General features: G+C 41.1%; 1 protein-coding gene and 1 pseudogene across 2 annotated transcripts in view; one reads left to right on the top strand and one right to left on the bottom strand.

The window, feature by feature from the left end:
* CD58 (CD58 molecule) overlaps positions 1 to 25,090 on the top strand; it is an 88,622-nt gene that overhangs the window by 36,137 nt on the left and 27,395 nt on the right. For both annotated transcript variants that reach the window (XM_036769221.1, XM_036769222.1), the window contains exon 3: positions 10,668 to 10,961. In XM_036769221.1, coding sequence (XP_036625116.1) covers positions 10,668 to 10,961 — 294 coding nt within the window. The remainder of the gene's footprint in view (positions 1 to 10,667; positions 10,962 to 25,090) is intronic.
* Positions 2,498 to 3,988, bottom strand: LOC118856398 (annotated as a pseudogene).

The following is a 25,090-nucleotide window of genomic DNA, read 5'->3' on the forward strand; positions in this document are numbered from 1 at the left end:
GTGAAAGATGAAATGATTGAGGAAACAAAGGTTTGATCCTCTGAATATTTCAATTTTATTAAGCAGTACATGCTAGTTGCCTAACAAAGCAAGACTGGACCTCCTCAGCTGAGGCCTAGATCCTGAATACGTCGGGAGACAGACTTTTACACATTAAAAAATCAAATAAGGCCAATTAGTTGAAAGAAAACGATTCAACATTAGGTAATCTGATGTATGATTGGATGAAAGATTAAGGACTTCCTAAGTTGGGAGAGGGAGATCAAACAGGTGTGAGTCTCTGATTTCAGAAAAAGAGGTGTGCCATTCCTCCCAAGTGTCTGTGAACAAAGGAGCAAGGAAACAATAACTGATTGGTATGGGATCAATTTTCAGATAAGACATCTTGTTGTTAAGTTGTTTCAGTTGTGTTTGACTCTTCATGACCCCATTTGGGGTTTTCTTAGCAAAGATCCTGGAGTGGTTTGCCATTTCCTTCTCCAGATAATTTTACAGATGAGGAAACTGAGGCAAACAGGGTTAAATGACTTGCCCAGTTAGCAAGTGTCTGAGACCAGATTTGAACTCAGAAAAATGAGTCTTCCTGACTCCAGGCCTGGTGTTCTATCCACTGAGTCACCTAGCTGCCCAGATAAGATATTCTTTGCTTCATATGTATAATTTTGAGAAAATTCCTTGCATCAATCTTTGGATCTGACTGAGCTTCTGGTTAGCATAACCTTGGTCCTTAAGTGAGAGTCTCTAAACAACAGGTACAGGTGGTCCAGTTTCCTAGCCACATAGGGCTAGGTTCAAAGAATACAATAAACTTTCCTCCCACAGTTTCCAATTCCCACAGTTTCTTACAAGACAGAATTTGAACTATAGCCATAATTGAATAGGAAAGAAACTGAGCTAGTTCCAGAATTGAGTCACAAGCTGGAGACAGTGTGGTTCACTTAATTCCCACAATTAACCACTTGCTGTCCTACTTCCTTCAATTCCATCATTCCTCAAATTTCATCAACTTGATTGGTGGAACTCTTTAGATTAATCAGAAAGTCTCCAGATCAGATCCCGTACCCACTCCCATTCAATTGAAAAATATTAAAACAAGAGGACAATTCCTCCATACTAACTAGATTGACAATACATGAGAGGAACAGCCCAAGGAAATACTGGACAAACCAAAGAAATCCTGACCTACTATTAGAAATGTTCTGGAATAAAATATGTGAGAAATTTGGAATTGAATGACTTGTTAAATTGAGGTCTTGAAAAATCACTTAAGGCTAGCTCCTTCTGAAATAAACTACCTATCAAATCGCACCATATATGCAAAGTACTTTGCAAAACTTAAAGCACATATAGATCCTGACTATAATTATGTTGTTGTCTAACCTTCACTTCATATTCTTTGGTAGAATATTATCTGTATATAAAAAGCTATTTCACTTTTTTAGTACAAAAATTTAATTTCAGAGCTTTGTAATTATAAATGTTCGTGTGCATTTAGTCAATCAAGACACAAATCTCAGTCTAGGCTCCTTCGTACACACATTGAAAGAGAAAAATATGTCATGAAAAATTGCCCAGGGGCTTCTTTACCATAAGGACATAATTAATAATGTTAAGCTATCTTGCACACTGACTATAATAAATTGTAAAGTTATCATTTTATAGTATGGATTTTATTCATTAACTTTTTCAAATATGACTATACTTTAGTTGAATATTATAACAGAAATGATAGCTAGCAGTATGTGAGTTAAAATGACAGTAGTCTCTCATTGGGTCACTATTGCATACAAAAACCAGTATGATGATGAAGAGTATTCACTGGCCCCCAGTAAGAGATTTGACTCTGGGATGACACTCATAACCCTCTGCATTGTAATGGTGGCTTCTTTCTTGAGGTGGGTGTAATGTCAGTTAAGTTGAGACTTCTTTTACTGTTTTAGAATGATAAATTAATTAAGTGTCTTTGATTGAGTCTTACTAGGTGCAAAGCCCCAGGCCCAAACCCCTACCTACTAGGTGCTAAGCCTATGTGGCCGTGAAGCCCTCAGGGTGCTAAGGGTTGTTGCTAAGACCAGAGCCAACAGTAGGAGCCTAAGTTCTGGTCACTCAGGTGATGTTTGATGACATCCAAAGACTATATAAAAAGAGAGAACAGAGCTATTTGCTTGGGGCTCTGAGCCACAGGAGGAGTGGCACGTGACTCTGGGCCAGCCGTTGTTATGAGCTCCCCATCTCCTGAACTCAGATGTTGATGGTTTCTTGGTAACTATGAATTGTATTTGGTCTGTTTATAATGTATGCTTGTAATTTGTTTGTATTTGCTCCGAAGTTCAGGGTGCTGGCTTTTTCCCCTGAACTAAGTGAATGATATTTGTATGTTGGTTTGAAATAAGATTGTTAACCCCCTAATGTTACTTTCCTTAGTAAAGCAGATCAAAAGAATGTGTTGGCCTTTCACCCCCACGGCAGCTACTAGCCAAATTGTTGCAACACTGGGTCAGAGTCCACCAATTCTGCCTGATTCTTTTTTTTTTTTTTCATTCTCTTCTACTTCCTTTCTTTCAGGCAGCACCTTTGCCAACAAAGCTGACTTATCTGATGGAAGAAAGCTATTCTCTGGGAAGTTTACCTTAAATCCAACTATTAAAATCCCCTTTTCAATAAGGCTGGTGATAAATTAGCATGTAATTAGCATAAATTCAGCATATATTTGATATCGCTGACAATCTGACCAGGATAAGGAGTGATGACTGTAGTTCTACTGGTAAAAGTTGTTAATGATTTCTGAAAGCCACACAAAAGTTCAACCAACTGGATAGCTATACCCATGAGAAGGTCCTCATCTCGTCATATAAATATAGCATTGTTCTTTTGATGCAAAACAATGAGATTATTTACTGGCTAAAGGCCTGGTGCCTGGTCATCTTCACGATGGAATGTCATCTTCTGACCATCTTTCATGCCTTAGATAATCTCCAGAATCTCTTTCCCTTGAACAACTTTCCTTCCATTACAGCTTTTTCATCTGTCTTTATGGATGATTTGTTCCCTATGCCCTTGGCATTCCATGCAAATTGGTTGAATTTGCTGAAGCATTCCAGGTTCTATCTGAAGAATTCTTTTTTAAAATTTTTCATTCATTTTATTTTTAATTTAATAGAATAAAACAAGCATCTCCATAACATAGTATAATAAAAAAAGATTACACATGAAACTGCAAACCTTTTATGTACAACTTGCTATTTATTTCTTTTAAATATACAATAAAGTTATCTTACTCCAATTCCAATACCTTTGCAATTGAGACAGCATTCTAGACCTCTTTTCCTCTCATCCTGTACTTCACATTTATCACAAATTACATTCTTTTGCAAAGCCACTTTTCTTGTTGCACCGTTATATCAATCTTGATCACTAACACTTACTGAGTAACATTTTTACTTCTCTGTTCCCTTTGCATTTTTCCCTCTTCCAAAAAACATATCACAGATATTCTTTGGGAGAACCAAAACCATCACCAGAACCACCCTCTGTGATGGCTTGTTCTCCACCTTTGTCATATAAATCTCTCTTCTTTGGATCAAAAAGCACTTTCATAAACTCTAGAAATCCGCACTTTTCTCCTTCATTGGATTTTTATCCAGGTGATATTTCAAGGTTAGCTTCTTATATGCCTAGTTTAGTTTTTCCTAAGAGGCATTGGGTTCCCAAAACTGTAGTGCAAGAAATATAAAATGATTGAGGAAAACAAAGGTTCAATCTTCTAAGTATATCGATTTATTGAGCAATGCATGCCAATTGCCTTAACAAACGGAGACTAGACCTCCTCAGCTTAGGTCTGGATCCCAAATACAGCGGGAGACAGACTTAAAAAAAAAACCCAAAATATACCAACACTTAAAAGATTTTGTGCTAAATAAGCACAGGACTAAGGTATGATTGTATAATTTACAGATTCAAAGGAACAATCCTGGTACTCCTTTGTCATGGATCAAGCATCTGTTTTGAAGTGAGATGTTTATTTGATCTATATTGTCTTTGTCCTGTGTTTTCTGCCCAAATTGCTTGTGGATATCTAAAGTTTTTCTTGTATCAGGCTATTTGTAGATCCAATTCTAATATGATAGGGAGTAGAACCACCAAAACATGGTGAATCTGAAGACCGAGTCACAGGAAGTGGTGACCTGTCTTTGAATTCACTTCAGACAAAACTGATCTCTCTCTGTCTCCACACTGGGATCTGCAGTACTGCTCGTGAGAATGACTTGAGAATTGGGTCACCTTAAGTCTCTGTTTTGGTTTAAGGAATCTCTTTTAATTGCTCTTCTGACAACCCAGAAGAATCCACCAAGTTCTTTCTGAATATATTCCCATAGCTATTCCTTTGCTTGCATATCTGGGCTTCTTCTCCTTTCAACTCCACACTCCAAACCACTTCAATCAATCCATTAATTAATTTAATTTTAATTCAGTCTATTAAAAAACATTTATTACTATCATCCCCTACTTTTCCTTTGTTCCAAGGTCAGAGGAAGAGGTGTTTCTTTTGCTTGTAAACTCCCAAGAGAGACTTTTACACATTAAAAAACAGTCAAATAAAGTCAATTAATTAAAAGGAAACAATGCAACATTAGGTGATCTGATTTCTAATTGGATGAAAGCTTAGGGACTTTTCAAGCTGGGAGGGGGAGAGTAAACAGGTACAGTTCCCTTAAATCAGAAAAGGAGGTGTCCAAATCCCCTCAAAAAATGTGTATAATCAAAGAAACATGGAAACAATAACTGATCAGCATAGGGCCAGTTTTCAGACAAAATACATAGGTTTCTTGAGCTATAAAACTGTTAGAAAACCCCTTGCATCAATCTCTGGATATGACTGAGTTTCTGGTCAGCTTAACCTTGATCCTTAGTCAAGGGTTTCTAAGCAGCCGGTAGAAGTGGTCCCACATCTCAGCCACACAGGGCTGGGTTCGAACAGTACAGTAAGGTTTTCTCCCAATTTTCACATCTGAATAAAGGTTTCTCACAGGATAGAATTTGGACTAGTAGGGCCGGGGAACCTGTGGCCTCCAGGCCTGGACTAGACCCATAACTGAGTAGAAAGGAAAATGAGCTAGCTCCAGAATTGAGTCGCAAGGTGCAGTGGGTACGTTTCACTCAATTCCCACAATTTAACCACTTGCTGTTCTAATTCCCTCAAAACAACAAGATTGGAAGTTGTTTCCTTCACCACTTTCTGTGGTCAGGGAGCAGCCCCAACAGTGCATTGGTGCTGAAATGCCCACGTCTAAGGGGGACAAAAAGTGCTGCCCAGGGGCTAGTTGGGACATTAGGGGACTAAGTGGAAGAATGAGGTGTTAGGAGTGAGTTTTTGTGTTCTGAGCTCAAACGGTGCCAGCTCTTGCCCTCTGCTTCTCACCAAGTTTTCTGGAAAGGTTTGTTTAATAAGAGCAACAAATGATGTTGTCTAGAGAGGTCTACTAAAGGATTACTTTGTCTTAAAATAGCTAGCTAAAATTTAATAGCTGGCATTTATTTATATAGGCTTTAAGGTTTGCAAAGCACTTTATATATGTTAACTCATTTTGTCCTCACTTCAGAGAAACATGGAAATGTGTTTCTATGAGGTGGGTGTTGTTATTATCCTGTTTTACAGATGAGCATATTGAGACAGAGGTTAAGTGACTTGCTCAGGGTCACACAGCTATGTCTGAAGTAGAATTTGTACTCAAGTCTTCCTGACTCCAAGTCCCATGATCTATTGAATTATACCACCTAATTGCTTCATGTATACCTAAATCTTATATCCCCTCTCCCTCCTTCTCTTTCTTTCTCTTCTTCCTCCTCCCTTTTTTTCTCTCTCCTCTTTTCTCTCTTTCCTCACCCTTCTCTCTTTCCTTTTCTCTCTCTTCTTTCCTTTCTCTTCTCCCATTCTTTCTCTCCTCTTCTCCATATGGGGAGGAGAAATATTTGTAACTCAAACTATGGTAGGTTAGGTTTTGTGTGAACTTCCCAACAGTTCCTCATTAGTTTTCTGCCTAGAAATCTAAGGGTAGTTAATCTCATCCATATCTCAACATGTGTTTATAAAACATGGGCATTATGTAAGATTTTCTATTTGGGGGACCAAAATCCTAAGGAACAGAGCCTTTTTCTTGGGCTCTCTTTAAACATCTAACAAATTTCATTTGTGGATGTAGGCAAATGAATGGCTAACAGCTTTCATTGAAGTCAATAGTGCACTTCAGCTCCGTTACTTCATCATAAGTAAATTTATCCTACTTTGTCTATAGTACACATATTTGATCTACTTACAGTTTGTAAAGCAAGAGAGCCATTGGGATGGTGAGGGAGCTCAAGACTGGGCCTAGGATCGGTTCAAGAGACTGGGAATGTTTTGCCTGGAGAAAGAAAAGACTTTAAGGAGTAAGGGAGGGCATTGTGGCCATCCTTAACTATTCACATACTCACATATGAAGGAGGGATTTGACATGGTCTGCTTGACCCTTGAGAGCACAATGAGGAGCACGGATAGGGGTTGCAAAGTGGCAGATTTTAGAAAGCTTCCCGGTCATTAGAGGTGTCTAAAAGAGGAATGGGCTGCCGAAGGATGTAGTGGTTTTCCCATCACTGGAGGTCTTCAAGTGAAGGCTGGATGTCACTGTATCAGGGATTTATACTGGAGGGGGGTAGAGTTGAACCTAAACTACCTCCTGTGACCTTCCCAGCTCTGTGAGTCTGTGACTGCCTTCCGTGTGATACCCCTATGGACAGCTCTCCCGTCCCTGGTTCTTTTACATTGAGTTCTTTCAGGTGTTCCTCATGTGGTCCTTCACCATCTTGCTTGCCTTCTCTGGATAGTCTCCAAATGCTAATTACCTTATTAAAAGGTGACAGCCAGAAGTAATACCAGGATTAGAGCAGTGATATGACCAGGCCAAAGCCATTGGGACCATCTCCTCAATCATTCCAGCTATCAGGACTCCCAGCACTGCCCAAGATGACAGTCACTGCTTGGTGTGCTGCCTGGAGCATTTGGTCTTATCAAAGGGCCAGGACTATTTTTCTACCTGTGATTCCTCCCTATCTCTCCATCTCCCCCAACCCCATTTATATTTGTGAACTTAGTTGCTGTTTTTAAACTTAATAAGATTTTGTATCTCAGCTTATTAAATTTAATCTTATAATGAAATCATCACAGTTTAGGGAGATCTCTTTTTTACCCTGATGCGTGTAAACTACTGCCCCCATCTTCATGTCATTAGCAAATGAATTAATGAATGAGGCATTTCTTAAGCATTTTCTCCGTCTAAGGTGCACTGAATACAAATTTTTAGAAAGTAAGATAGTCCCTACTCTCAAATAGCTCACATATGAATATAGGGAAGGAACATATAGAAAAGGGTCCAACTGCAGGATGGATGGAAAGAGCTGGTGGTCTTTAGGATACAGGAATAGGGTAGATGGTAAAACACCATCTTTAGTGTCATTTCCATTAGTAAAACCATATCGAACCATTCAATGATGACTAGGATGTTGGTGAGTACAGGCAGTTGCTAGGTCACGTCTTCACAATGGTTGTCTCCTTGATTGTGGGGTACGTGGTGGTTTGGAAAAAGAGCCCAGGTCCATTTGGGGCACTGTTCTTTCTTGGTGTCTAGAGCTTATTTCAGTTGGTTAGCATTTGGTGTTAATGGTGGTAGGGATATTGGGCCCTATCTCTACAAGGATTACTTCTCTGGATAATGGCTTTAGGGCCAGACTGGAAGCTGAGCTGGTGGCCTGGGTAGGGCACTACTATTCCTAGGACTTTTGAGTGTAAGGTTTTGGGCTGTTTCCACTAGGATCTGAAAGGAGTTGGCTGTGGTGGCTTGGCTTGGTTGGCACATGCCACCTCTTTTCTCTTTCTCAGGGCTTCTTGCTGCTAGTTTGCCTCTTCCCCCAGTGGCATTTGGTTGGCACTTGGGAGTAGTGGTAGTGGCAGAGATTGGGGGATGGTATTCTCAAAGGGGTTTACTCTTTTTAATAATGACAGTATATATATGTGGGGGTGGTATTTGACATTCTGTACAAATCTAATAAACATTCCATCTATACCCTTATTCAAATCATTGATAAAAATATTAGGGCAAAATTGAAAGGCAGCATAGTGTAGTGGAAAGGTCATTAGCCTTAAAGTCAAGAATACCTGGGTTCAAATCCTGCCACATACAATTGGGCAAATCACAGAACTGCTGTCCCCTCCCCTCCTTAGTTTCCTCATCTCTAAAATAAAGGAGTTAGAATGGATTTCTTCTAGGTCCCTCTCAGTTCTAGATCCTTAGTGCTATGTTCCTTTACTAAAGAGAACACAACCCAATAAAAATCCCTATGAGACTAAGTGTCTCCTGATAGTCCAGCTCACTCCATTTTACAGATGAGGCCCAGAGGTTGCCCCAAGTCATCTACTCAATGAGTGGAAGAGCACAGGTGAAAACCCAATATCCTTTCTTTGACGCTAAATAGCCATGGAAAATCTTCTCCAAACAGCCATGTGTTGTTTTGCTAGCCGCAGTAACACCAAACATTGGTTGTTATCAGCTATACTACTAGTTATCATTATTATTAGCACACTAATACTACTTATATACTAATAATTGTTACTCTAAGTGGCAGCTCATGGTAAGACATTTCTCTCTCTCTGTGTCTTGCTCTCAAACCATCAGATCTAGCTGTGTGTCTTCCTCCTCTGTAGCCATGATCACCCAAGATGGCCATTTTGCTGAGATGACCAGGTAGAATGAACGACCAGCATCCTGTGGGTCTAGTCTAATCTCTGCCTGGCACTGGCACTGGACTGAGAGTCAGTAAATTAGCAGATAAGTGCTGGGGGAGGAGGAGGAGCAGCATGGCAGAGTGAATTACTAGACTTGGACTCCAGAAGGCCGGCTTAGGTGCAAATCCAAGTGTGTCATCATGGGCAGAGCCCTTAATAGCTCTGAGCTACTGTTTTCTCATTCATAAAATTGGGATGATGATACCTGTAGTGGTTACCTGGCAGGATTGTCATGAGAATCAAATTATATTGTGTCTGAAAAGGCCTTTGAAAGATCAAAAGCCCTACGTAAATGCCAAGTTTTATTTTTTAAATTAAATTATATTTTCCAAGATCGACCAAGGTATTATTAATAATGGTTTTGATGAATGGGCAACATGACGTGGTGGATTGAAATCTAGCCTCAGATCCAGGAAGACCTGGGTTCAAGTCTTGCGTCTGATATTTGCTGTCTGTGTAACCCTGGGTTAATCACTTAATCTCTCAATGTTCTGGACTACTCTCTAAACAAATAAACTGAAGAGAGGGTCTTGACCTGTATCACTAGTAAAAAAGTTTCTTCATCCAAGGAGTTGCCTATACCAATGAAATCATAGCTCTAGTCTTTCTCCTAATGTAGTCCTTTGATACAAACTAGTCAGAGAAGATGGCCTGTGCAGTCTCATTCTGCAACTTGAGCATGGACTTGTCTCTCATTTCCTTGTCAGTAGGTGGTGGTGGTTGTTCAGTCATTTCAGACTCTCCATGGCCCCGTTTGGGGTTTTCTTGGCAAAGATACTGGAGTAGTTTGTCATTTCCTTTGCCAGCTCATTTGACAGATGAGGAAACTGAGGCAAATAGAGTTAAGTGACTTGCCAGGACCACACAGCTACCGAGTGTCTGGGGTCAGCTTTGAATTCAGGTTTTCCTCGTTCCAGGTCTGTGCCACCTAGCTGCCCTATAGCAGGTGGTTAACATGCTTCATTTTCAGTCGTCTGGATTCAGGGTTGAAACCACTGCTTTATAAAGTTGCAAAACCCAGTGCTGTATGTTGGGGGCAATTCATTACTGCTGAGGAGATAGTACAGAATAAGAAAAAATACAAATAGAGAAATAAGACTAATAAATCCATGAACGTTTGTTTCTATGCAAAAAGACTGAAAAAGGCTCCTCACTAATTCCCTTTGAATTTTCTTCCTCCCTCTTCCCCTTGCTCCTCTTCTTCCTAGTCATCCTCCTTGTCCTTTCAGTTCTGATTATACTTGGGAGAAACTGCAGCTCATTAGCTGTCTTTAACACCCATTAAAAAGCCAAATTTATAATTCATTTATTTTTAATATTTATTTTATAAAATTTGAGTTCTGAATTCTCCCCCTCTGTCCAGTCCCTCCCCTGCACGTCGAGAAGCCAAATAATAGGATATTGATTATACATATGAAATCAGGTAAAACATCTCCATATTAACCATGTTGCTAAAAAAAAGAGCAAGAAAAATACAGTTTAACACCCATTTTTGAAACCAGGTAATTTCCCTTTCCCTGGTAATATTCTCACTGAATAGTGTGCCAGGAAGCAGAAAAGTGCTCGAATGGGTGGTGGCTTATCAGCATGTGCCAGAATACTACCCATGAAAGTGTTTCTGGGTTTGTCTCAATTTCCCCACAAGACTGGAAGCTGTTACAGGCAGGTGCTATCTAATGCCTTCTGTTCCCTCCAGATAGTGAACGTTCAGTTGGTAATGATGTTGGCTCCCTAGATTAGAGATCATTTATATTGGCAGGGATGAGGGGAGGGGTCTCAGAAGAGAGGGGCGACTATATTAGCAATATGTTTATGGGATTTCATCCCATCTATCTCTTTATGTTTTTCATAGACTTGGGCAGCTGTGAACCTGTGAAGATATTTGGCCTCATGAACAATAACATCACACTTTCACCATTGCGGAAAGCAGTGTTTAAAGATATTACCTGGAAGAAAGGCAAAGATAAAGTAGCAGAACTGCAAGAAGGTGGCCTGGTTAACTACTTTGGGTCCTTTCAAGAAAGGGCAACATTAGACCAAACTGGGAACTTTACCATCCTGAATTTAACGGCATCTGATGAAGACCAGTATGAAATAGAGTCATTTAACCCTGGGGCAAGTGAGACCATGCATCTTTATGTCTTAGGTAAGTACAGACTTGCTTTGAATTTTCCAATGTGGACCCCCTCTCTCTACCAATGAAGATTGCAACCCTCTTGTCCTTTGGCACTAAGTCTTTGTGAGCTGTTTGGGACAAAAACTTCCATCTGCTAGTTATCTGTTTTCTGGTAATAAGCCTGCCCACATCCATAAGGTGTCTTTAGACAGTGTTCATCAGACCCGTACCTAAAATCCTTCTAACTTGGTCAAATTGGCCAGAACGTGAAATTGACAGGTAGAGTCTTCAAGACCCTTTGGTCACTGCCACATCACACCATACCATAGTGAGATGCTCCAGGCATGGGGAGCCTGCAGCCACAAGGCCATATGTGGGCCTCTAGGTCCTCAAGTGAGGCCCTTTGACTGAATCCAAACTACAGGTTCCTCACCCCTGTATTAGACTTAGTGAAGGATAAATTTTATACCAATATTGAAAAAGATACATTTCCCACTATTTTAAGAAACCTTTACAATGAATAATGATGGGAATGAGAAGGATTTGACAGAAGACATTTTCAAACAGATGTTCCCTTTTCTTGGAGCTTTCCGATCCTTGGGTTTGGGATGTGGTGGGGAAAGTATGTGTCTATATTGTTTCCCTGATTGAATGTAAGGTCATTGAGGGGAGAGATTGTTTCATGTTTGTCTTTGTGTCTCTAGTGTTTGTTACATAGTAGATGATTAGGCTGTTCAGTTGTTTTCAGTCATGTCTGACTCTTCCTGACACCATTTGTGGGTTTTTGTTGTTGTTGTTTGTTTTTTGGGGGGCAAAAATACTGGAGTAGTTTGCCATTTCCTTCTCCAGCTCTTTTTACAGATGAGAAAACTGAGGTAAACAGGGTTAAGTGACTTGCCCAGAGTCACCAAGCTAAGTGTCTGAGGCCAGATTTGAACTCAGGAAGATGACTCTTCCAGACTCCAAGCTTGGCGCTCCTATCCACTACACCACCTTGCAGCGCCATAGTAGGTGATTAGTAAATGCTTACTGATTTATTGTTTGGCTGAACTGGTGTAGGTATAGTACCATCCTTGAGTGGAGAAGAGAAAGGATCTTGAGATCATATGTCTAAAGCTGGAAAGGACATTGGAAGTCACCTGTTTCAACCCTTTTATTTTAAAGTTGAGGAAATTGAGATCCTGGAAGGTTAAATCATTGTCCAGCCATTCACCCTCTGCTAGAATTCCTGGCACATCATGGAAAGGGGACGGTGGTGGCAGTGCTAACTGGGATCACTACAAATTTATGTTACAGAATCTCAACTTCACTGCAGACAGGCAATTCTTTTTTCCCTCCCTAATCAATTCAACATCCTGCTCACAAGAATGGCTATCCCAGGGGCAGCTAGATGGCATAGTGAGTAGAGCACCGGCCCTAGAATCAGGAGGACCTGAGTTCAAATGTGGCCTCAGACACTTGACACACTTACTAACTGTGTGACCTTGGGCAAGTCACTTACCCCCAATTGCCTGCCTTCCCCCCTCAAAAAAAAAAAAAGAATGGCTATCCCAAACTTTTTCATTCCTCCCTAAGCCTCTCAGGGTACCATCTCATCCCACGCTCTTAGTTGAGAAGCTTGCCTCATTCTTCACCAAAGTAACAAGTTATTTGTCAATAGCTCTCTATTTTTTTCTCCTGTTCATCTCATATCACTCAGATTTCTTCCTCTACACCCCTGTTTCACAGGTGGTCCTTCTCCTTATCAAGGTGAGATCCCTTTATCCCATCCTATCCCAACTTCTCCAGCAGATTGCCCCTCTCTCTTCCCCACTCATTTGCTAATCTTCAATCTCCCTAGCTGCTGGCTCCTTTCTTTTTGTCTGTGAAGATGCCCAAGTCTCCTCCATCTTTAAAACAAATCCTCACTTAATCCTTCTCATCTCAGCTTGTTAACGTCCTATATTTTTCTCCCTTTCATGGCTAAACTCCTTGAGAAAGCTGTGCATTCTCAGTACTTCCACTTCCTCTACTCTCTCTTTCTTTTTAACTAACTAAAGTCTGGCCGTCTTCATCATTCAGCTGAAACTCTTGTGTCTGAAGTTACCAATGATCTCTTAACTGCCAAATCTAATGGCCTTTTCTTAATCTTGGCCTCTCTGCAGCTTTTGATGCTGTCAAAGACCCTCTCCTTCTGTATCCTCTCTATATTTTGCTATTCCCCATGACTGGAATGCTCTCCCCCTTCATGGCCATCTCCTGACTAAATGCATTGTCACTGACAATTTGCCATGCTTGGGATGCTCTCTCTCCTTCTACTTCCTGGCTTACTTGCCTTCCATCAGGACTCAGCTGTAGGAGGCTTTTCCCAGTCTTCCTCCTTTTCCTCTCCCACCTTCCCTCACCTCCATTTGAGATTACCTTCCATTTACACCATACATATGATAATAACAGTAGCTAAAATTTATATAGTGTTGCCTATGTGCCTGGTACTGTGCTAAATATTTTACAGATATCAGCTCACTTGATCCTCAGGACAACCTTGGGGGGTAGGGTGCTATTATTATCCCCATTTTACAGATGATAAAACTGAGGCAAATAAAGGTTAAGTGACTTACCCAGGGTCACACAACTAGTCTCTCAAACAGGATTTGAACTCGGGTCTTCTTGACTCCCTGTCCAGCTCTCTATCCATTGTGCCGCCAAGGTGATCAAATTATATGTATGTTCTATATGTACAGTTTTTTCCATGTCTCCCCCATTAGTAAGAGAATTTCTTGAGGTCAGGGACCATGTTTTTGCCTTTTTTTGTATTCCCTGTGTTTGGTCAAGTGCCTGAGCCTAGAGCGAGAATGTAAGTTTCCTCCTCAGTAAAATGAGGGGATCGAACCAAAAGGCCTGTGAAGTTACTTCAAGATCTAAATCTGGATTTCTAGGATTCTTGCCCACATCTTTGTATAAATCCCCCAATCCGTTGAACACGTTGCAGGCCTTCCCTTAGGCTGGCCATCTGTTGTCTCTCTCGCTACGTGACTGGCCTCACTTTTGTAGATATAACCTATTCTTGAAAACGCCATCCTCGCTACAGCCTGCTCATAGCCACTCTCCCTCTCCCCGTTGATCTCTGAGTCCCCGCTAAGTTTGATTTTTCTGAGATCGTGATGTTCCATGCTTTGTGACCACGGAACGACCCTCAGAGAATGGTGGTGCTAAGAGGATGGATTTTCAGGGCAGCGAGCTACTCAGGGTCGTGGGAAATGCTATAAAATTTCCTAAATGAAATTCGAGTTTCAAAGACGCTAGACTCATTTATACAGGGTAGAAAGACTGCTGAACTTGGAGATAAGAGAACCCAGGTTCACATCCTACCTCAGACATGTGCTCATGTGGCCCTGAGCAAATCACTTAACTTCTCCAAACCTCAGTCTCCTCGTCTGTGAAGTGGGAGTAATAAGAGCCCCTACCTCACAGGGCTGTTCTGAGGCCCGGATGAGGTGGACGATATATGGGGTAAAGCATATTATGAATCTTAAAGTGCCGTATCTGTTAGCTGCTATTAGTTAAGATACTAAATAGTAACTGTTTCTCTTTTGGCTAGGACCCCTGAGGGTCTTCCCCTCCCAGTTTTTTGGGGGTTTTTTTTTTGAGTTTTTGATTACAGGGGCCATCTCTTGATTAGTTAATTCTTAAATTAGTTAATTTAAGTTAATTAATTAAATTAAGTTAAGAATTAGTTAATTCTTAAAGAGGTCTATTCACTGAATGGGTGTTACTTCACTCACAGTGAGAACCTGAAAAAATCTTAGCCTAAAAGGGCCAGGGTCTCCCAGTGCATCCTGGGCCATGTCCAGGCATCCTGCTAAATATCAGGCCAGTGGACCCAGGTGGCTCTAGAGGAGAAAGCGAGGCTGGTGACCTTGTACAGCCCTCCCTCACATCAAGGTCAACTACAAGTCATGTCATCATTTCCCTGATGTCATGGTCCTCTTCAAAGATGAAGGATAAACCACCAACCTATTAGTTAAGGATTATCCATTTAGAGCTGGAAAGGCCCTTAGAGGTTATCAAATTCAGCCTCCTTATTTTACAAATAGGGAAAATGAGGCACAAAGATTACTTGCTCAGGGTCACAGAGCTAGCAAAGGGCTAAGTCGAGACCTAACCCTGGGTCTTCCTGACTCTAAACTCACTACCCCATCCACTATGTCACACCACTGTTAGTGGTCAGATTTTTAGGTATGACTACTGTATAAAACAGGTAATTATAGAATCTCAGAGAGATTTTGGAGACCAACTAATCTAACCTATACTGGAATGAGAAACCCCTCTACAGTCTGAAAATCTCAGGACTCAAAGGGAGGTTTAATTCCACCTCCTGTCCAGTAAAGAGGTCCCCTCCACTGTCTTCCTGACAGAATCATCCACCCTCTGCTTAAATATGTCCAGTAATGGAAAGCTCCTGCCCATTCCACATTTCTTCAGTATTTCTTTTTTTGTCTCATTTTTTTATTTAATATTTTATTTTTCCCCAATTGCATGTTAAAAACAATTTTTAACATTTGTTTCTTTCATTCTCTGTTCCAATCCTAGAAATATTTCTAAACATTTCTTCCTGTGGCTGTTATGTTCTATTCCAGGGCTGTCCAAAATACAGCCCATGGGCCACATGCAGCCTGCAGTGCGATTTTATGCAGCCAGCCTGTGGGTTTTAATTTTCACAAGTGAAAAAATAAAATAATAATTTGCATGGAATGCGTATTAGATTTTTTAATTCCATCACTAATAAATAATCTCAATGTTCATTTTCTTTGGTGTTTTTAAGCAGTATTACGGACGAAACATATTGCATGGAATTTTCAATCAATCTGTGGGATGCGTTCCGTCTGTACGATGCAGACTAGTCAGTATGCACCTACCTTTATACTGTTGTGTTGTTTTGTGTTTTGCTTTTGGGCTTTGTGGTTCCTCCACTTTCTATTAGTGTACTGTATTTTTTTTTCTGGGTACAGCCCTCGAATAATTATTTTAATGCAGCCCTAAGATAACCTAAGGTTGGATGGCCCTGTTCTATTCTTTACAGACATACCAGGAATTCCTGTGAGCCTTTTTCTCATCAGAGGGGCCGGCCCTTCTGGCCCCAAACTGTATTTTTTTTATCTCACTCACTGAAGTTGTCACACTTTCCAAATCCTTGTTTCTTGCTTTCAAATGGCTAGCAGGCTGGAGTCAGTGAAGCTTGTTGCCGAAGTAGCAGGTGCTCAGCGACCATGTGCTGGAGTGACACCCCAGTCTGTTGGGATATTCTGGCCCTTCTATGGAAATGGCTCACTGTAACAGGGTGCATGTCCTCAAAAGTAAGAAGAACAACTTGCTTCCCCCTTGACCACTTCCTTGTTCCTGTGTTCTTCACACATAGAAATGCTTGATCATCTAAAACCAGTGGTTTTCCTGGTGAGCTGGGGAATGGGGAGGAGAATGAGCATGTGGCAAATGGCGCTGTCTTTGGCAAAAGGCATTTCTCTCTGCAATTCTACAAGCTCAGTTGTGCTATTCTCAATCAGATCACAGCCAGGGCTACTAAAAACAGGCCTGAGGCTTGTCGCCATTTCTTTCTTTTTTTAAAATATTGATTTATGTAGTATTTTATTTTTCCCCAATTACATGTAAAAACAATTTTTAACATTTTTTTTAAACTTTGAGTTCCAAATTCTCTCCCTTCCTCCCTCCTCACTCTGCTCATCCATTGAGAAGGCAAGCAATTCGATATAGGTTGTACATGCATATTCACGTAAAACATATCCTTAATAGTCATGTTATGAAAGAAAAGAGACAAAAAAATTCAAGAAAAATTTTAAAAGTTCAAAGAAAGTTTGCTTCAGTCTGTATTCAGATGCCATTCATTCTTTTTCTGGGGATGGATAGTAGCATTTTTCCTCCTAAGTCCTTCAGAGTTTCTTGGATCCTTGTATGGCTGAGAATAGCTAAGTCATTTACAGCTGATCATGTTACAATATTGCTGTTACTTTGTACACAGTACATTTTACTTTGCATCAGCCCATGCAAGTCTTTCCAGGTTTCTCTGAGAGCATCCTGCTCATCATTTCTTATGGCACAATAGTATTCCATCATAATCCCATACCATACGTTTTGCCATTTCTCCACTGTGGTTATTTCTTCTTGTGACTTGAAGGTTTTGGAAAATCTGTCCTTACACCAAAGAACTTCTAAGAAGTGGGTGCAAGTTTAACTTTAAAAAAATTTAATATATACAAGTATGATATCATTTTTTAGCTCTTTCTCCATTTCATCTAGGAATTCTAACCGACCTAATTGAAAAATACTTAATTTAACAAGAAAAAGTATTTTGTGGTGATGAGCCAATGTTTCTAAGTGAAAAGTAGACATCATTCTAAGCCCTGTGAGGCAGGACAAGGTAGAGAGAGGATGAGCCCCTGCCTCAGTGAGGAATCCCAAAATCTCAGAGTAAGAAGGGACCTGAGAGGATCTTCTGTTCAGTCAGCAGTCATTTATTGAGTGATGACTGTGCCAAGTACTGTGCTAACTGCTGAGGATACAAAGAAAATCAACCCAAACCCCCCCAAATTGTTGTCCCTGCCCCAAAGGAGCCGACATTCAAAAGAAAGAGGAGGCATATGAAGAGAAGATGTGAAGGAATCTGGAAGGGGAAGGTGGTGGCAGCTGAGGCACAGTAGCGGGCCTCCTACCCAAGGTGAGATTCAAACAGAACCTTGAAGAAAGCTCCGAGTCAGAGGTGAGAGAACAGAGTTTCAAAGGCAAGGGGAATTACCAGTGCAAAGGCACCCAGTTAAGACATGCTGTCTAATAGTCTAGTCCAACTTTGGTCAGAAGTCCATCTACAACATACATCCCATACAAGAGATCATCCAGCCTCCATTTTAAGACCGTCAGTAATGGGAAACCTGGGGCAGCTGGGTGATGCCATAGTGCATAGAGTACCCAGTCTTTAGTCAGGAAGATTCATCTTCATGAGTTCACATCTGGCCTTAGATGCTTCCTAGTTGTGTGACCCTGGGCTAGCCACTTAAACCTGTTTGCTTCAGTTTCCTTATCTGTAAAATGAGCTAGAGAAGGAAGTGGCATACCATTCCAGTATCTCTGCCAAGAAAACCCCAAAAGAAGTCACAGAGAGTCTGATACGACTGAGCAACAACTGAAATGGGAAGCCAGTTACTTTTCCAGGCAGCCCATTGTGCTTTGGAATAGAAATGCTGAGGAAGATGCCTTACAGAGAGACCACATCTTCTGCTCTGAAACTTCCACTCATTGCTTCCTGCTCTGCCTTGTGTGGCCAAGCAGAATGAGTCCCTCTTCTACATGACTCATGGCAGCCAGTGCTGGACTTGGAGACAAGGAGACCTAGGGAATTTAAAGAGGCTCTGACAAGAGGTAGCCTGATAGAGTGAAAAGAATATTGGCTTTTGAGTCAGAGGACTTGGGTTCAAATCCTTCCTCTGATCTGTGTGATTTGGGGCAAATCACAACTTCTCTGGACTTCAGTTTCCTCATTTGTAAACAACCCTAGCCTTCCCTATTACTATCTTCCTCTGAGAGCCCTCCTGCTAAGGTGAAGTGGAAAGACAGATGGTTTTAGCACCTGAGGACCTGAGTTTGAATCCTGACTCTATCACTTTTTATGTGGGACTCAGGGCAAGTCACTTATTTGTCAGAAGGACAGAGGTGGACTTGATGACCTCCAAGGTTCATTCATAGGAAACTGGGTGGTACAGCAGAGAGAGCACTGGGCCTGGAATCAGGAAGGGTTGAGTTAAAATCCAGCCTCAGATATTTACTAGTTGTATGACCCTGGCAAGTTACTTAACCTCTCTGCCTCAATTTCCACAACTGAAAAGTGAAGATGATGACACCACCTACCTCCCAAATTTGTTGTGAGAATCTAAAGAGATAATATTTGTAAGTGCACCTAGCATAGTGCTTGGCACGTGGTAGGCACTATACAGGGTGTTCCTAAAGTCAGGACACATAGGCAATTGACAGCAATGTGGAGTTATTGCATCGAGTTCATGTGAATCTTGCAAAGCACGTCAACCTTTGCATCACAAATGATGGAAATCGTATTGAAGATGTTATTTGTTTATATTCCAATTAAATAAAAATTTCATTCATTTCATTTCTTGAAAATATGCACTTTTGCCTATGTGTCCAGACTCTAGGAACACTGTAGAAATGCTTGTTCCTTTCTCCTTCATTTTAGCTCTAAACCTATGACTGATACTAGATCTCTTTCCTGTAGATTCCTTCCCTGTCGGGTGCCGAAAGGAACTTCACTTTTTCCTGATGGCATCACATCTCTTGGCACCCTTTCCAAGGCCTCTTGAAATTCAGGGCCAGAAGGAGGAGTTGGCATCCTCTTTGCTCCCCACTGCTGCTCTCTCTACCACCATCACTCAGTAATTATCTCTCCTTTAAATTATACTTCATCCTCTCCTTGTGCCTTACTTACTTTTTCTTTATCTCCCTAGCTTTAGCACAGTGCTTGGCACATTTGTTGTTTGGTCCGTTCAGTCTTCATTACCCCATTTGGGGTTTTCTTGGCAAAGATACTGGAGTGGTTTGTCATTTCCTTCTCTAGCTCATTTGACAAATGAGGAAACTGAGGCTAACAAGGTGTAACAGCAATGTTGCTTGCAGCTCTGTGGGGGTGTTAGATCAATAATACCAGCACACAGGAGAGCTGCTAGCACAGGTTCTTTGATCTGCTTTTCTAAAAGAAAGCAACTCAAAAGGGGTCAACAATCTTACTTTAATCAAACATACACACACACACACACATATTATATATACCATTCATTTAGTTCAGAGGAAAAGTCAGCACCCTGAACTTCAAAGCAAATACAAACAGATATTACAAGCAGAAATTACAAACAGAGAAAATAACACAAATCAGCAGATGGGGCTTCTAACTGTCTGACCAAAAGCAATATATACATAGTTACCAGAGAGAGAAGCACCAACATTTGGGTTTTCAAAGTGTGGGTGCTCCTTAATGGCTACCCAGAGTCTCATCTGGCTTCATCATAGAACACTCTTCCCATGAGTGAACCCCAAAGCAAAATGCCAACCTCAGAGTATATATATACTTCTTCAGGGTCAGAGGGCATCACAACCCTTGTGACCCAGGCTCGTGTGACTTAGGCTTCCATGTGATGTAAGCAGGTCACATGGGCCTGTTAATGGATGGAAAAGATCTTCCATCAAGCAAAAAATACATTGACAATACACAAGGTTAAGTGACTTTCCAAAGGTCTAACAGCCAGTAAGTGTCTGCAGGATTTGAACTCATGAAGGTGAGTCTTCCTGACTGCAGGCCCAGCACTCTGTGCACTATGGCAGCACATAGTAAACACTTAATAAATATCCTTTCTGTGTCTGTCTCTGCGTCTTGTCTCTCTCCCTCCATCCATCTACTATATCCTTGTTGCTGTCATCTGTGGACCTCCAAGTCCCTTTCCCTCTTCCCCAGTAAATTCAATATCTGACTTATCATCTTGTCTTCCCAGCCCCTTTTCTCTTCCAACTTTGACTTCCAGATTTCTCAGCCTCCTCAGCTCTGGTGACCTCTTTCTTGATTCTCTTGAAAACACAAAAAAGTTTGTGGCATACTCAGTCATGGAATCTGAGGAGACCTCAGAGAGATCTCCATCTAAGCCAGCCCATACCCAAAAGGAGACTCTCCAATCTGAGGGAAATGGGGAGATCCACATCTGAAATGGGGAGATCCAGCCCTTGCCTAAAGCCCCCCCAGGGAGGAGACACTTGATACTCCAAAGGCAGAACATTTCGATTTGGGAGAGCTAAGAATGAACTATTCTACTCACCCACTATTCTAGACCTGCTCTTGGGGAACAAACAGGTCCAATCTCTTACCTACATGGCAGCTTCCCTCCTACACATTTGAAGGCACCTGCTCTTCCCCATTCCCACTCCCAGTAGACCAGGCTGCAGGTCCATTTGTAGACCTGTCCAGGTAAAGAATTTGGAAGAAATTAAAGTCAGGAAAGTAGGTTGGGGCCAAATCGTGGAGGGCTGAGGAGCTTAAATGTGTTCCTATAGAACATTGAAAGTCTTGGAACAGGGGAGTAACAAGATCAGAGCATTAAGGGCAGCACAGGAGATAAAGTACTAGTCTTGGATCCGGGAAGACCTGGGTTCAAATGCCACCACTGAAATAGTGGCTGTGAAAGACATTTCACAGTTTCCTTATGTATGAAATGGGGTTGATAATACATATAGTACCTCCCTCACAAAGTTGTGTGCAAATGAAATGAGATCATGTATATAAATGTTAAAGTGTTATATCAGTTTTAGTTGTTATTAAAGCAGTATTGTAAGAAAAGTAATTTGGAGGCAGCTCGTAATAGCTGGTTGTTAACTTTCCTGTCTGAGCTCTTATTCCTTAGAAGTCAGAAAATTCCACAAATTAGGGCTTGATTTATTGTTTTGTTGATCGTGTAGACTTAATAAAGTGATGGAGAAGATGTTATTAATGAAGATTTAATTTAAAAGTGCCTATTGTCCACATTTCTCCCCAAAGAGGAGTCTGTTGTTAAACATTTTCCACCATACCCCTGAAATAGGAGCTGGTTGTTAAACATTCTCCATTATGCCCCTCATTATAATATAAACTAGTACAAAATAGCTAGCAATATATGACAGACAGTAGACCAGAAATGGAAGTTTGGATTAGGGTATTGCCATTGAAAGTGAGAAGGATATAAGTAACATCAAGAACAAAAAATAAACAGGTGATAGTGATTAGGACATGTTAGGCATATGATAAGGGAAGGCAGACATTGCCCTGCAGTTTTAGACTAGAGTGGTTAGGTAAATCATTAACAGAGATAAGAAAATTAGGATTTTGAGTCACGTGGATATAGTGATTTCGTTGTATGTTTTGAATAATCTGAGTTGGAGATGTTAGCAGGATATCCATTTGGAGACAGGGGAAAGATTGTGCTTGAATACCTAGATTTATGAGTTAAGGTACAGATGGTTATTGAAGCCATGGACGTGAATATCGAATCACAGAGACAATATTAAGACAAAAGAAGCCAAGGACCAAGTCTTATTTGCATGTTGTTTCCCTCATTAAATTGTGAGCTCCTTGCTATCAGAGACTACCTTTTACCTTCCTTTGAATTGCTAACATATAGCATATAACCTCACACATAGTAGGTCCTTAATATGGGTTGACTGTCTGGCATGCTCTTAGAGGGCAGGAGGAGAAAGATGAACCTCACTGGTTTGGGTCCTATTAGGTTCAAGGGATTCATTGTAGTACGATGAAAAGTGTATTATCTGACTCTGGAGTCAAAGGAGCTGGGTTCAAATTCTGCCTCTGACCGTTAGTACTTCTGTGACCTTGGGCAAGTTACTTTGGCGTTTTTAGCCTTGGTTTCCTCATCTATAAAATGTATAAAAAAGGAGTTGGTCTAGATGGCTTGTAAGACCCCTTCCAACTCTCCATTTCTGATCCCATGAGCTACCACAAGAAGCATATTCTTTTTTTTTTTTTTTGGAGGGGGGAAGGCAAGGCAATTGGGGTTAAGTGACTTGCCCAAGGGCACACAGTGTCTGAGGCTGTATTTGAACTTAGGTCCACCTGACTCCAGGGCCCGTGCTCTATTCACTGGGCCACCTAGCTGCCCCAACAAGGAGCATATTCATACTCAGTATGTATTGTGTCAGCCTTATTTAAGGACATATGGAGGCAGAGAAAAGGTAGTGGGTGATTTCTGTTTGGCCCTGTTAAAAGAAAATAAGGCAAACCCAGGAAAGAAAATGAAAGGAATTTACAGTTGTTCCTTCCACATCGTGGGGGTAAGGGGTAAGCTTCCCCTCAATTTAGAAGATCTGCATGAAATTTTTTGGCCCTCCCTTCATACCAGAAAAGAAGTCTGAATTATTATGGTATTAAAAGATAAAATATGTTGATATTATACAATGCTAATCACATATTTTATGCATTTATGAGTTTCTAAACTTTTTCTGTGTTGTCTGTTGGCCTTCGTGTGTCATCCATGGCTTCTGAAAGACTCCCTCCCAATTCCCATTTAATTTCTTATGTCTTCCATGGGAAAAGTTGCCACCTGCAGGTGGCAACTTTTCCCATGGAAGACATGAAAAACAATCCTGAGAGGTAAACCTGTCTAAAAGGGGAAGCACTAGTGCTTTCTTGGCTCCTCCTTTATTATAGCATCATAGGGAAATGAGATTAGTGCTAAGGAGATGAGATCAAAATTCATGCTGGCAGCCCTTTCCTCAAGGGCTGGCTGCAACATATTCCAAAGGCTAAGGAGATAAGGTATCACCCTTTTATCCAGGCTGGCTGGCACATAGTCATAGCTGCTCTGCAGACTTGCTTGGCCTCAGGACCTTCCCATCATCTGGTGATGCAACAGCAAGGACTAGGATTTTGCCTCCCACATCCCTGAATGTCTGTTAGAACCAAGGAATGTACTCTGAGCTTGGGTGATGTTTGTGCCTAAATAGGGACCTTAGACCAAGGATCAGGTGGGAAGGGAGCTGGCCTGAGCTCAGCTGGGTCCAGGTAGTGTATACCTCTATCCTGGTAGAGTTCCCCTCTACTCGTTGGTAGAAACAGACTATATTATATTGGGGAATCATAGAATCCAAGAACTAGAACTTAGAAGCCTGCCTTTCTCCACTATCCCCACCAAAGGTCATCTAGACTTCGTTTCACATCCTCTGATAAAGAGGCACCTACTGCCTACTACTAACCACCTGAGGCAGGTTATTCACTTGTAATTCACATGTTTATGTTAGAGTGAACAGGTAGCTTTCATTTCTTGAACAATAGGAAAATCAAGAGAGAGTATTGTTGGGAAATCTTAAAGAGGAGAGAGTATTAAGAAAGAAGGAAGGAAATAAGCATTTATTAAGTACCTACTGTGTGCCAGGCACTGTGCTAAACACTTTACAAATATCTCATTTGATCCTCACAACAACCGTGGGAGGTACATGCTATTATTACCCCCATTTTACAGTTAAGGAAACTGAGGCAGAAGTGACTTGTCCAGAGTCACACAGCTAGTATCTGAGGCTAGATTTGCACTCATCTCTTCCTTACACCAGGCACAGAACTCTATCCACTCTGCCACCTAGTTGGTAGGAACTTGAAGGAAGGAGTGGTGAGAGATGGAGTGGGGGTGAGGGGGAGGGTGTCAGATGACAGATGAAGGATAACAGTGAGCCCTTAGTCTTAGCAATTAGAGGTAATTTATAGTAACCGTGATGAGAACAATTGGAGAAGAGTGGTATAGACAGAAATTGAATTTCGAAGGTTTAGGTGTGAGTGAGTTGATAATTAGAAAGTGGAAGAACTAGCCATAGAGATTTCAGAAATTGTAAATTTCCAGAAATTTACAAGGGAAGGTTTGTTTGTTTTAGAGTAAGGGAGACTTGAGTGTTTTTGTTAGCAGAAAGGAAAAGTCCATACAGGATAAATAAAAAGATTGCTTCCTAAGAGTGAGAGCCCAATTGAATGAGATGACAGATTTGTAGTGAAGCCAGCCAGCACGCTTTGGGGGACTTCTTACAGCTGTTCAGAGTGATTCAGGAGTAAGGGCTGAGAAGGGAGATGAGGGGAGTGACCCAGTGGTGTTCTCGTAAATGTTTAACAATGGACTTCCCAAAAACAACAAACAACAGCCTATGTGCAGGATACACTTTTAAGTTTAATGTGCATCATTATTAACATTTTCTCTGGTCACTTTTCTAAGGTCTAGGCAGTCAACAAAGGAATAAATCAAATCTTCATCTGGAGCATTTACTGATTCTAGAGGTGTAAATACTAATGCTGAAAATTTCACAATTGGCTCTGGCTCCAGTCCACCACTTGGCAGTTGAGTGACTCTGGGTTGGGAGTCGTGCAAGCAGAGAATGGCCATTAGATTAGACAAAGGATTCCAGGACCAAGTACAGATCACTTCTAAAGTGGTTATCTCCGGAGTCAAAACTTCGGAAGGAAGTGGTTAGAACCAGGGTAATAGATCTGAATAACAAGGACACACCATGATGGAGAGGAAGGAGCGGAGCACTATTCCATCTTAAAGGGAAAACACCAGGATCACAGCACTAAATTTGTCACGCTGACTGTG

Source organism: Trichosurus vulpecula, chromosome 7 (assembly GCF_011100635.1).
Source record: "Trichosurus vulpecula isolate mTriVul1 chromosome 7, mTriVul1.pri, whole genome shotgun sequence".
In the NCBI taxonomy this organism is placed as follows: Eukaryota; Metazoa; Chordata; class Mammalia; order Diprotodontia; family Phalangeridae; genus Trichosurus; species Trichosurus vulpecula.